The sequence below is a fragment of the Ceratotherium simum genome, chromosome 2 (genome assembly GCF_057802395.1).
Source record: "Ceratotherium simum simum isolate JZ-2026a chromosome 2, ASM5780239v1, whole genome shotgun sequence".
In the NCBI taxonomy this organism is placed as follows: domain Eukaryota; kingdom Metazoa; phylum Chordata; class Mammalia; order Perissodactyla; family Rhinocerotidae; genus Ceratotherium; species Ceratotherium simum.
The window spans coordinates 18,518,350-18,532,690 of record NC_141901.1 but is presented as its reverse complement, the minus strand read 5'-3'; the positions used below and the strand labels follow the sequence as shown (position 1 = coordinate 18,532,690).

Here is a 14,341-nt window from a genome sequence, read left to right as displayed (position 1 = left end):
AAAAGGACCTCGGTATACAGATATCATTCCAACTACCTTATTGTCATTGGGCACCCATGCTGTGTGGATCCTGTCCCTGTTAAACTCAGGCATTCAACCATAATTCAAAGGTCTCATCATTCTCTCCTCTCCACACTCTGCTTAATAAAATTACTACTACTTTCAGAAGTAGAATAGCCACCCTCATGTGTCACTTAGTACATACGTTCTCTTGCAATATACATATAGGGATCCACTCACACAGCAATACTTTCACTAAACAGCTAAAGTGACTTGTCTGCTCATTTCAGACTTCTAACCCATCCAAATCCCTCCTCCACAAGATATGAAACTACTTTTTAAAATTTCTTCCCATAAGCCTGCCTTTCTTAGTTCTGCTCCTGAAAGACAAAGGAGACCCATTTTAAGGTTTTCCTTCCCCTTTTCTAAGCAGTAGCAACTCCCCAATTAATCTCAGGCTCTAACAACCTTATTTTTCTCTGTCATCAAGACTTTGACCCTCATTTACCTCTCCCTCCACGCGCTTACTCTGCTTCTATGGAACTTTCTTGGCTGCACAACAGCTAGTCTTTCCATTCAACACACTCTCACCATCAGGTACTTGGTTCCAATGTGTCTGCATCTTCCCCTCCTAAAATGTGTATCAATCGCCCCCCACACCTCACCCCAGACATAATCACATACTCACACATACTCTGCACCCATGAGTCACTCTACCTCCGACATACAAGTTCCTTACACCACTCTTGGTGAATGCACACGACCCTCACAATGGTATGTTCCGACTACACTGATTCTAACCCAGTTTCTTCTGGGGAACCCAATCCCGTCCATAGTACCTCCCTCTTTCCTCACTTCCTCATCCACTCCCCCTCTTTATGGCCCTACTCCCACCCCACCAACTGACTACAGATGACATTATTCCTCAGCACTTCCACCCCGAGAATGAAGAACAAACTCCAGTTTCCTGCAGTCTCCCCCTCTTCTGGTCCTCCCTCCCCGGCCACCCACACACCCCAGGTGTGCAGACTTCCACCGCGTCTTCTCCTCACGCATCGCTCCAGCCAATCCCACGCCACACCACGTTTTCCCCGCCACCGGGATGAGACTCCTCCACACCCACCTCCACTCGGGGTCGCCGCCGCCTCCCCGGGCGCCTCCCCCACCCCTCGTCAGCGAGCCCGCGACCCCGGGCGCGCGCACACATATTCTCCCACTTCCCTAACCTCCATCCTCGCACCGAGGTGAGCCGGCTTCGCTGGAACTCCGCCCGGCCCGCGGGGGCCAGGCACCAGGTGTGTGCCCGCTCCGCCCCCTCCCGCGGCTCCCCTCGCAGCCCCCGCCTCCCTGCCCGGGAAGGAGAGGACACAGCAACTCCCCCGCCACCCCGGACAGAGCACCTCTGGGTCTGCTGCTCCATGCCCCAACCGTCGGCCCGCTCCCCCCACGGACGGGGCCGACCTCGGCACTCACCGGAGATACTGCGCGCTCTGCAGGCTCATCCTCCGCCGCCGCGTCTTCCCGCGAAGCCTCTGTGTGTGTCTCAGGCTCCTCGGAGCGGCCCCGCGGCCCCGCGGGTGCTGGCGGCCGCCGCCATCTTCCTCTCCTCCGGCTCCTCCTCGCTTGGCGGGGGGGTGGGGGTGAGTGAGGGCGAGGGGGAGGGAGCGGGGAAAGCTGCTCTCGCTGCTGCTCCGGCCCGTGGGGCGCAGGGACACTCCGACCCGGGAGGGGGAAGGGGGAGGGAAACGGGAAGGGGGCGGGGGGAAGAGGAGGGAGAAGCGGAGAAAGGAAGTAGGGTTCCTCTCGCGAGATTTCAACGGCGCCGGTCCCTCCCGTTGATTTCCGCCGCTCTGTAGCGCACCCTTTTGGGACCAACTAGCTGTGCGGCGCCTATGCGGCTGCTGAGCTGCCCGCTGGAGGCGCTTGACTGCTTGCGGCCAATCCACCCCTCTCCTCCCGCGCGAGGGGGCAACCCCAGCCTCACTGGGAACATCGAGCCCAAGTCAACTGGGAGTTACACTCAAAATCTTCCCCCGTCTTTCCACTCCACCCGATTTCTCTCTTCCTTTTTCCACTCCTCCACTCTTCCCTACCGGAAACGCCGCCCCTTCTTCCTACAGTTCCGCCCGCCAGTCTCTCGACTCTTGTCTTCCTTTGCGCCCTAGAGAATGACGCTAAGGACCCCCTCCTCTTTTCTGCGGCCCCTCCCTCTGCACGCTGGGAGACTGTGGAGGGTATGGGGTGGAGCCCAGGGAGGAAGAGAAAGGAAACCAATCGGATTGGATAAGCAGCTGCCATGGCAACCGGAGGCTGTAGTTGTATTGTCATAGTAACCAGTGTGTGCGGACAGGGTGACCCTCCCTGCGCTAATGGATTCTCGAGAAAGTGCCCAAGGTTCCCCCTTGGCTTCCCTTCCATCCAAGGCCTCCCCCAGGTTGGGGATCCGGGTAGTTCTCCCGGGCGGTGAAGTTCATTTCCTCCTCCCTTTCCCCTTCCCGCAGCGATAGGGGAGACCCCGAGGCATTCACCGTGGGCTTTTCCACCCGCCTGCGGGCGGGAACCACCTTCATAGTTTCCTGTCAGGGCCGGGCTTGGAGAGGCCTAAAGGCTGGCAGGCGGCGGGCTGGAGCGGGGAGGGCGCGGCGGCGGCGCGAGGCGGCGAGGCGGGCGAGGGGTTTCCCCACAGCCGCCGCGGGCTCTGGGAGGCGGGATCCCGCCAGGACGGGGTCCCTGAGGGAGGAGAACGGCACACGACAGCCGCGATCCCTCTCCTGCCGACAGGGACAGCCGACTTTTCCCGGTGGGTCGACCCCTTACAGAAATCCCCCAAACCCCACCCCACACACACCCTCGGCGACCGAGCCTCCTCGGAGTTCCCCGCGTGGCCTTCTGGCGCCGCCTCCTGCCGCAGGGAGGCCAGAGTGAGAGTGGGAACACATCCTAGAAGGCTAACAAGTGGTCTCCCAGCATTTAGAGCCAGGACGTGGCAAGACGCTGTCGATAGCCATCCCTCTCAGAGACACCGCCCCACCCCACCCCCACCCCCTGGGGGTCCCGCTAGATTATCAAAAGCAGACCTCCAGGTTCCTCCCTCCTCTGCAAACTTCCTCCTTCTCTGATGGGTCTGCAGGGTTTTGGAATTTGTGTATCTTTTGTGTTGAAGAGGAAAGTGTTGGGTAAAACAGTATCAAGAAAAACATAGATACTTTCCCATGAAAGGCGTCTAGGAAAAGGATTTTCATTCTTAGAACAAATCTTTTTGAATGTCCAGTGTGTGTATTTTGTGTTCGGTTTGGGGCTAAAAAGCAGGAGTAAAGAATGGGGTCAATAATAATATGGAGTGTATGAGAAGTAGCTGGAGAAATCGTCATCCTAATGATTTGAAGGAATTATTTGACATTTTACAAATTATATTTTCGATTCGTATTAGGGAATCGTTTAAGCAGCTGTCACAAAATACTTCAGGATATGTAACGGTATAAAACAGCCCTCACTGGATACTTAAAAATCAGGATTTTAATGGGCTATTTTGGTTCCGCTCCATTTGGGTACCTGGATTCCTGCTGTTTTCCATGCTAGGTGAACAGGCGCTTTCAACATCCTTCCCTGAAGTTGCAACAATTGAAAGACTGGACCGGTGTCTGTTTGGAGTATCATGTATAAATTTGGAGGAAATGAAAGTACAGGCTACTTTGAAATAAATTCTAAGGACAGAGTATCATTAAGGAAACAGAAACTGAACTATGCCCCACCCGCTGCAAACGCCTACTGTTATGGCCGGGTGACGCGCGGTGGTTGCAGCTGTACAATGCTCCCTATCATCGCTGCACCAAGGGTTCGCCCACTTGCGGGAAAGAGAGCCACCTAGTGAGAGATTGTTCTCATCCCTGGTGTAGGATCCTGCTTTTCCTTCAACCCCGAAAGAGCCCAAGGCTGGAGATTAGTACTACATATTCCCTAAAATGCCCTACATTTCTTTCCTGAAATTTATTATTAGATTTTTAAAATGATTTTAGCCAGAATAAAAACTTTGTTATGTAAAATAATTAGTCCCTTAATCATCATCATCATAACACCTTTTATGTCTGTGGCTCATATCTCCAGTATAAACAGTATATGAGCATATATTATGACACTCCTGATAAGCAGTCTGGGAAAATATTACTATCTTCTCATTTTGGAAATAAGGAACCTGGGATCAGAATGATGAATCCTTTTGTTGTGTTGTTTAATCAATAAACATTTACTGAGCACTTATTATATTTCAGGCACTGTCATAGTGAAAGAGACATAGTCCCTGTCTTGGAGGAACCAAGCTTCTGGAAGAGATACCAGAGTAGAGAAATGATTAGGATGCAATATTATGGGTGCAGTAATTAAGGTAAGAACAAAGTACTTTAGGTACACAGATGAGGGTGAGAAATATAAATAATCTTTGTATTTTATAGCAGCTTTCCTAAGAATTTTATAAGATTCTTCAATAGCTTTACAATGTCCCTATAAACTAGATAGAACTAGTAACATTTACATTTTAAAGGTTATAAGAGATTGATGCCCTTATGTGAAAATAACTTTCAAAAATCAATAGGACTCAGAAAAATTATGACCCAGAATTTACATATTGCTTAATGTACATTTTCGAAATCTCATCTCTTTCTACGGCCCCCCTCATCAACAGATTTTTAGAATACAAGCGTCTTTCTGCAATAGATTTTATTCACTTTTTCCCTGGTAGATATAGATTATCTAAACCGAAAGAAATTAAAGAGGTAAAGCTGTCTCACTTTGTTTAATCCTACATGATTGTAAGTTGTTCAGTTTGTGCCTAAATGATTTTAAGGAAAGATCATAAGCTAGCAGACCCGAGTGTGCATTCCAACTCTGCCATCTCAGTCTCTGAACTTCAGTTTCTTCCTTGAGCAAAATGGAAACCTTACCTACTACAGGCTTCCTGTGAACTTTAATGATGATATATATGACTGAGTATGTGAGTGCCTGACATACAACACTGGCTCTTGATAAATGTTAATTTTCTTTTTGCCCTCTTGCTCTTTTATATCAAGCTAAAATGAATGATTTAGAACTACTGCAGCATAAAGTTATTTTTTTAAATAATAATTTATCGGGCCGGCCCTGTGGCTTGGTGGTTAAGTGTGCGCGCTGCGATGCTGGTGGCCTGGGTTCGGATCCCGGGTGCGCATCGAGGCACCACTTCTCCGTCCATCCTGAGGCCGAGTCCCACATACAGCAACTAGAAGGATGTGCAGCTATGACATACAACTATCTACTGGGGCTTTGGGGGGAAAAAAATAAAATAAATAAAATCTTTAAAAAAAAAAAAAAAAAAAAGAAGAAGGTGTGCTTTAAAAAAAAAAATAAATAAATAAATATATATAATAATTTATCTAGTCTTTATCTATAATACTCATAGGTCTCACCACATACCCACATCTATTCTCATTCAGTGCTAGAAGATAGATTTCTTCATCCATGACTCAGATTACAGAAAAGAATACAATATCAGGACATTAGGAGTCAGATTCTAGAGGGTTGAAACTTTTTAAAAACCTTATGTCACTAAAAACAACCTAATATAACTACATTTCTGCCCAAGTAAACCAAGTGGCTGGGTTTCAATCAGACACCAGGTATTTGCTGAGAAGCTACTCTGAACATTGCTATCAAATTTACCCAGAGCTTTGGTAACCTGACAACTGATACATAGCAAGCCTCCTCCCTTTTTATAATAATAGACATCTTACCTGTTTCATGGAATCTTAACAAGCACTAATTTATTTTCATATTTAGCCTACATATTCTGAATGTTTCCAAATCATGTGCACAATTAGGTACTTAATAGATGTGTTTCTATTTTGATGAGAAGGATTTATCAATTGCAGTCCTTAAGTACACAATGTGTGTGAAGCTGGCCCATGCTCTCTTTAGTACCACACCTCAGGCCATGGAGCTAAGTGATTCAATCAAGTGAGTGATTCATTCTCTTCAAATATCGAGTCAGATACAAATGGACAGTTCATCTCAGGTCTCCTGTTGCTCAAGATTTCGTAGACCAAAGGTCAGCAGCCTTTATCAAACAGTTCGCCAAGTGTATATTTATTTATTCACTCCTAAGAGGGAGTCACTGAGCCTGAAGAACGGTCAGCAAGCACTGCAGTTCAAGACCCCAGAGAAGCAACTTTTGGTCTGGGAGACAGTGAGGTGATAGAGAATGGTGGTCAGAACTCTCTCTCCTTCTCCATTTTCTTAATATTTACTAAGGGAGACCTTATTAATCTTCAAGAATTTCTCCCAACTCCCAATAAGAAAACACTTCTGGGAAAGATCCGCACCTTAAAATCTTATCTGCTAATTTAATGGACACAGACCATCTGGAGAAGACAAGAAGAAATGCTCATAGGGTAGACCGACGAATATTAAAAAAGAATATTGTGGGGCCGGCCCCGTGGCGTAGCGGTTAAGTGCGCGCGCTCCGCTGCTGGCGGCGCGGGTTCAGATGCCGGCCGCACACCAACGCACCGCTTGTCAGGCCATGCTGTGGTGGCATCCCACATAAAGTGGAGGAAGATGGGCAGGGATGTTAGCTCAGGGTCGGTCTTCCTTGGCAAAGGGAGGAGGATTGGCAGGGATGTTAGCTCAGGGCTGATCTTCCTCGCAAAAAAAAAAAAAAAGAATATTGAAACCTTAGCCTCTTATACTCTATATTGTCCAAGAACCTTAGTGTTCATGGATCTCTTTACTACTCCAAGCACAGTACTACTGAAGCCACCTTGGGGTCCCTTGTCTAAAATCAACATATTTCATGTCAAAATCTGTTGTATTACCCAGAGGCTGCCGTTTTTTTCCTAAAACATCCAACTAAAAGAAAAAAATCTTTTAATATTTTGTACTCTCCACTTTCCTAATTTCTGTAGGGTAGACTACTATTTTTAAGCATAGAGAATGTGATACTCATAATCATTGTCATAAATCTGCTCTTCAAAAGCATGGGAAACCACGTGTGCACATACATGCACACCTTCCTCCTTTCTCTGCCTTTATTATTTTACCACCTCCATTTGCAACCAAGTTAAAACGTGATATAGATGAAAAGTAAAGAAACTCAGGATATACGTTTGTCCCTTGAAGGCATACTAAGGATATGTACCCAAGTACTGTTCTGCTTTGCTTAACTATCCTAGGGTCTTTTTTATTCTCAGAAAAATTCTGCCTATCAGAAACCAAGATAATTTGTCCTATATTTATAAAAATCACTAATATCATTGGATTATGAGATACAAGAGCACATTCCAGAACAAATTAAATAGTAAATTAATATATTCTTATATTCCACATTTTGACCATATTAAGCTTTTCTAAAATTTTTATTTCCTGGCTTAAATTCTCCGTTGGCTTTCCATCGCTCTTAGAAGAAAGTCCCCAGTCCTTAGGATGACCTATGTGATCTGGTCCTTGCCTGCCTCTTCTCTAACATTTCCTGGCATCACCCCTCTAGCCACAGTGACTTTCTCTTAGGTCCTTGAATAGGCAGTGTGCTTTTCTCCTCAGAGCCTTTAGACAAGCTGCTCTTTTATCTAGATAATTTTTCTCCCTAGACTGCTCTTCTCCCTTTCTTATGCTTCAAGCCTAAACTTGAACTTTTTGGAAAAATCTTCTCCACCCCCATCCCAATCAGGCTAGGTTAGCTATACCTATTACATATTCCCATAGCACCCTGACCTCTCCTTCCTGGCATTTGTCATATTTGTAATTCTTTGTTCAATGTCTGTTGTCTCCAGTTGGCAGTAAGCCCTGTAAGGGCAGGCATGTGCCTGTTTTGCTCACTCCTGTCTTATCACTCCCCCAGCAAGGTGCTTGATACAAGGGGTACTCGATAAATGTTTGTTGAATCAATTAATCTTAGGGAAAAAAATAGAAATTTGGACCATAACTTTCATATAAATGCTTAAAATTCCTGACCACATTACTACAGAACATGGAAGTAATCCCTAAGCAATAAGAAAAGAACTTTAGTGGACCTTCAACCTATTTCATGGGCCTTCAACCTATCTGGGGAATTGAAATCTGCTATTATATTTAACAAGATGAAAGTTTTAATTAAATGAAATTTACTTAGGCAATGAGTGAAGAACACTCTTATAAGATTATGGATAACTCATCAGTTATCCCACAAGAGTCTCATACTTCAATGTAGGAAAAAAAAGTCTTCATGTCCAAATCATTTTTATTTAACTTTTATGTTTTCTAACTTGGGAATAGGGGAAGCAATTAACCCTTTTATTATGTGGCAAAAGAAGAACACACTGCTGGGGGAGGAGAGCAAGAGAGAAGAGAGGCTATCAGCTAATTGGAAAATAGGATGGAAAACTTAGATTTAAAAATTCAGAAAGAAAATTGGATCAGAGTGTAGAATGGAAAGCTCAGTGATTTTTGTATTTCTCACCAAAAAAGTGTTTATAAATTCTAGTTTTATTATTTTTTTTCTCCTCTAATGAGATGGGGCTAAATAAATTGAATGTAAGTTTCTTAAGGAAAGGGCCATATGCCATTTCACAGTAAATGAGATATTCAAATTATGTTTATGGAGGCAGGTTCTCCAAGTTCACTTAGATAACATATGTAACATACCAAGGCTCCAGGCACTTAGTAGGCACTCAGCAGGTGGTGCTGCCTTATTATGCATATAGGGTGAATCAGAGCTTCACACAATCAACTTCACAGTCAAATCAATGTAGCTTAAACTTGTCGTAAAAAAACAAACACAAAATGTTGTAGAATTGCATTTGTAGAGAGAGAGGTACACAGCACACTGCCTGAAAACCATATGACCGGTTGTATCATATGACCAAGTATAAATTGGCAAGAGAGAAAACAGCTTTCGTCCACTTACAGAGGATGTCTCAGTTCATTAGCAGTTTGGTGTTTGAATGAGATGAGATCCAAGATCTGTCAAAGCTGAAGAGGATAAGGAGGCTCATAAGAAGCAAAGCCAGCTGCTTTTGCTTTCCCCTGCCCTCTTTCAAGTTAACTTCTCTGGAAGGCTCTCTGGCTCGCTCTCTCTTACTCTCTTGCTCTCTCTCAACCATTGGCTATAAGCTTTCTGTTATGGTACCCTAAGTGATCCAGTCCTTTGTACAAGAGGACATGCATGGTTATTAGCTGTAGAAAGAAGTTGAAATTAATTTTCTATAAGTATTTGTGGGATAGCCAAATTTTAGCATTAAAGCACAGTAGGAATCTTAGGTAGAGTTAAGAGTTTAGGATCTATAGGGAATGTTCAACTAATGATCAGTTCCTATCTCTCTCTGCTCTTTCAAGACGAATATAAATCTAAATCAATACTTTACTTCTGGCAACCTTAATCTGGATATATCCTGATACTAAGGACAAAGCTTGATGAATTATGAATCCTCTAGAATTTTAGTATTTAGTTATTTATTCATTCAGTCAGTCAGTCGTCAAAAATAAATTGAGAATTTTCTATGTATTGGGTCATTTGCTAGACACTGGGGTGCAAGTGGTGAACCATACAGTCTTGCTCTCAGAGTTTAAAATTTAGAGGAGAATTATGTAAAGGAGCAGTTATATTATAGGGTGATACATCTGTGGTAGAGATCTTTGGAACCATTCCACCTTGAGATCACGTGCAGACATGCAGATAATGCACTTAAGTGTCCCAGACAACTATAAAGTCCTTCAGAATAAGATTTTGCAGAGTTTACTTTTTCAAATTCTATTCCCCAGAGGGAAAAGGAATATATACAGTTCAACTGGCCAGAAAAGTGATGGAAAACCATGGCTAAAAGTATTCTAGACTAAAATATGCCTGAAAGATACAAAACTATATATATAAAGTGTAACTATGAAATAGAATTGCATAGAAAATGGTCAGAAATACAATAAAATATTAATAGCAGTTATTTCTGTGAGGAGAACTATTTATGGGCAGCTTTTATTTCTTATATTTTTCAGTATCTCCCACTAACCAAACAGTAAAATAGATTTTATTGTTGTTGTTGTTAGGAGTTTCATTGTTTGTCATTGTTTTTAAAGAATATCTGACCCATCTGCCACAGTACAGGAGCCTGAAAGTAACATTGGAAATTGAAAAGGAAATAGATTAAAGATCAATGTAATAGCTTTTCACATCCTGATGATTGAAAAAATATCTTATTATAGGCAATTCCTAAGGCATTTCCTAAGGCTCACTCTAGTGCAATATCAAGTACTGATACTTCTGTACAAACAAAAACTGATGAGGGTGATCATCTTTGAATACGTCATTACTGACCCTCTTTGGTAATTTTGGATCTACTGGGAACCATCACAGCCTAAGGAAGATAAAATGCCCTAGATGAGATTCACAGAATCATTTTAAGTAATAAAAGTCTAAAATTTAACCTTTAATTAACCTTTGGCCTTCTCTTACCTTTATAATTCTCTTCTCCTCTTCCCTCGACTTTAGGTCACACCCTTGACCCCTCCCAATGATATAAGAATTTCCTCATTTCTCTGGAATGTGACCAGTCAGGAACCTCAACATTTGCTTTTTTTTTTTCTTTTCCTATTTATGGGTGAAGAAGAAAAAGAGAGGCAGGAAAACTGAACTGAGAAAGAAGCAAGAATAGGGAAAGAGAAAAAGAAAAAAGAAAACCATGAAGTCTGAAGGAAAAGAAAGAAGAGATGGATGAGCAAAGAAGCACACTGCCTGGTGGTAGTAATAGTTGTTAGACGCCTATCTATTAGAATCTACTCTCCATGAGAGAGATTAAGAAGAGACAAGATCCCCTGTCTGTCTTAAAAACAACAAAGGAACTTGACAACCTCTGAAATATACTTCCAGACTCAGCAATCTCTGTCTTCTGAATGGGACATCCATGGGTCTTTCTGCCTATAATCTGTGACAGTTGGAGATGATTCCATTTAACGACCCTGTTCAAGGAGGCTGGTATACACCAGCCATTTTGAATTGCCATTTTGAAGACTCATATTCTCCAAAACAAAATGTGTCATTTGAATTTGGCCTGTAGGTACAAAATGGAACGTCTCCCTACTCTGATAAGAGTGAAAACATCATTTAGGGCCAGCCCCGTGGCTTAGTGGTTAAGTGCTTGCGCTCCACTGCTGGCGGCCCAGGTTCGGATCCCGGGCGTGCACCGACACACCGCTTCTCCGGCCATGCTGAGGCTGCGTCCCACATACAGCAACTAGAAGGATGTGCAACTATGACATACAACTATCTACTGGGGCTTTGGGGGAAAAAGTAAATAAATAAATAAAATTAAAAAAAAAAAATCATTTAAAACAAAACGGTACAAGATAGTGCAGTCCAGACAGTTGTTAAACTACTATATACTCTGCAGAAAGTCCTCTTTACCCCTCAAGTGATCTTGAGATCACCAGGAGCCTTCTAACTAAATCTAACAATCTCTCTTAATCTTGTAAGTTTTTATTCTTTCAAACTTTCTGTTCCATTGGGCGATACTAATCATGTTTTCTTTACCGAAACTATTTTTACCTTGAATCCAATGACATTTTAATTTTTTTTATTCTGCTACCTTAACCTCATCTTTAATTCATTATACTGCTATGGCTCTAGGGATATTTCATAAATGCTTGGCTATAAAAATTCCATAAGTGGAAATATATGGCAGGACTTGGTCACTTATTGGATGTGAAGGAAGGAGAGGAAGAAATCAAGGAGACTCTCAGGTTTCTGCCTGGGAAACTGGATGAAAATATAAAACATAAGAGAAGAAATAGTTTGGAGAGATGTGTGGATGTGTAGGTAATGAATTTGTTTTGGACAGGTTGAACTGCAGTTGTCTGGGATTAAGAGATCTTGTGGATCTAGAGAACTCGAGAGAAATCTGACCAGAGTTGTAGATTCTGGAGACATCAGCATGTAGATGGTAATTAAAGATACTTGAGTGGTTTCAGAAAGCTTGCCTATGAAATGAGAGAGCTAGGAGAGATTCTGTCCCATAAAGAGGTGAGAGACTTAAGCAGGAAAGAATCCAGGATAGAAAAATAACAGATGAGAGGCTAAGTAGATAGGAATGTGACTTCTGAGGAAATTGGAGAAGATAGATTTTCAGGACACGAGTGCAGAGAGGGAAATCTCTTTCTGGTAGAATAATCCTGAGATTGTAATTGTGGAGTTTTCCTCCCCGCCTCCCATGTTTTCTTTTATCCCTTGTCCTTTTGGATTTCAAAACTTAAGGTTACAAAGTTGCGTAGACTCTGAGGAATTCAGGACAAAGACTGATGGTTTAAGAGTAAGGCTTTCAGCACCAGAATATATAAAAAATTCCTCTAATTGGTGTGTATAGAATATCAGAGAGGAGAGCAAGAAACAAGCAGACTTGGTACTCTACCTCCCACCCCAAGCCAGGGGCCCTGAGGAGATTTCTGGAGATTCTAAATAGGTTTCTGGCATTGAGAAGAGAAGAAACCACAATCCCCATTACTGAGTAAAGCCAAAGAAGGTGGCAAGTCCACAGAGTTCCTCACATCCAGATGGCACAGGAAAATAGGCAAAACGGTATTGTGAGCTCACGCTTTGAATTTCTACATCTTCTCCAAGAACTTCAATCATAAAAAGATTTTTTTTTTTAAATTGCAAGACATCTCTGGGTTCATTAAAAAGATAGTCATCTCTGGGCATCTGAAATGATAGAGCAACGCAACTCTTAGTGGGTTTAGTGGGGCTAGCGCTGTGGCCCTGATGGTCTTCTGTGTCTGGAAGCAGGTGAAGTTGGCTTTGAGTTTGACTCCTTCAGAGTCATGGAGATCAACAGCACCCTATACAGGGTATGGCAGCTTAGTCAGGCTCATTGTGAAACTGGGATTTGGGAAAAGCTATGACTTCACCCTGAGCTAGAGTTTAAAAAACAAAACAGACAAACAAAACCCCCTGCTCATCTGTGGTAGTAGAAGGAAGCAGAGAAATCACTGTATACAAGACTTGTGCCAATCTGCTTTCTGGCTCCATAGACAGATCTGCTATCTTCCCCAATATCCCTGAGGGACAGAGTCCTGAGACACCTAGTTCTGGACTCGGGATCTACGTGGAGGCTACCCTAAGACAGGATTGGGGTGGAGTAGGTAGAAAGATAAAGCTACCGCTTAAGATGAGCTACAAATTGTAATTTGCACACAAGGCAAATTAACACTAAAAATATTAGCCAACCTCTCAACTTAGTTTTTGTTTAATTGATCTGTGAGTTTCTAATAAAGATATATGAAAAATTCCCAATATAGTTGTTGATCTACTTACTTTTTTCTTGTAATTCGATTACTGTTTGTTTTATTTCATAGTTATGTGGTTAGCTGGATAGAACTTCTTGGCAATTTTTAATTTTTATTTTTTAATGTGTAAGTTTTTGTCGTTATGTGATATCTCTGTCCTTGTTAATACTTATTTGCTGTAAATTGTTTTATCTGATACTAATATTCTACTCCAACTGTCTTTTGGTTAGCATTTGCTTGCTATAACTTTCCTTTCTTTATTTTCAACCTTTCTATGTTATTTCATTACCAGCACATCTTTTGTAAATAGCATGCAACTAGGTTTTTGTTTTGTAATCCTGACAGTCTCTGTTTTTTAACTGGAAAGTTCAAGTTATATGAGTATGACCTACTTGAAATGATCTCTACCATTTCTAACATGTACTTTTGATTTTCTGTATACAATACTTTCTCCTTATTTATTTATTTATTTATTTATTGGTTTGTTTGCCTTTCCTACCTTTGTTGGGTTGATAACTTTTTTTAATTCCTTTTCTTTTACCTCTGCTGGTTTGGAAACTATAGATTATATTTTGTCTATGCTATAAGCAGCCACTTAATTTTTACTTGATTAAAAAATTAAGTAGGGCCGGCCCCGTGGCTTAGCGGTTAAGTGCACGTGCTCCGCTGCTGGCGGCCCGGGTTCGGATCCCGGGCGCGCACAGACGCACCGCTTCTCCGGCCATGCTGGGGCTGCGTCCCACATACAGCAACTAGAAGGCTGTGCAACTATGACATACAACTATCTACTGGGGCTTTGGGGGGAAAATAAATAAATAAATAAAATCTTTAAAAAAAAAATTAAGTAAAAAAATTAAATTTTTACTTAATTTTTAAATGCATTTTAAATAAATAAATAAATGCATTTATTTCTCTAACAATTTATAGTTTTTTAAATACAACTATCCTTCTGCCCCAGGACTGCTAAGACTGTGTTTTAGCTACCAAATGGATAGTTACTGCTATCTAGAATTTTAGTTCCATATTTATTAGAACCTATCATAAAACAGTTACTGTACAATCAGTGTATAAT

At 42.4% G+C, this 14,341-nt stretch overlaps 1 protein-coding gene and 1 long non-coding RNA gene across 7 annotated transcripts in view; one reads left to right on the top strand and one right to left on the bottom strand.

Moving 5' to 3' along the window:
• The window catches only part of SMG7 (SMG7 nonsense mediated mRNA decay factor), an 82,951-nt gene extending 81,338 nt beyond the window's left edge, over positions 1–1,613 (bottom strand). For 2 of the 6 annotated variants that reach the window (XM_014783359.2, XM_014783358.2), the window contains exon 1: positions 1,474–1,513. Coding sequence is in view for 1 of the 6 variants with exons in the window: in XM_014783357.2 (XP_014638843.1) it covers positions 1,474–1,502 (29 nt within the window). In the remaining 5 variants the exon portion in view is untranslated. Of the gene's footprint in view, positions 1–1,473 lie in introns of all 6 variants that reach the window. The other 4 variants (XM_014783357.2, XM_087438813.1, XM_014783356.2 and 1 more) reach the window with 4 other exon arrangements.
• On the top strand, positions 1,501–13,276 carry LOC147917765 (uncharacterized). Its single transcript, XR_015554211.1, has 3 exons — positions 1,501–1,640; positions 4,269–4,381; positions 10,484–13,276. It is a non-coding gene; the product is annotated as an uncharacterized LOC147917765 (long non-coding RNA).
• The last annotated feature ends 1,065 nt before the right edge of the window (positions 13,277–14,341 follow it).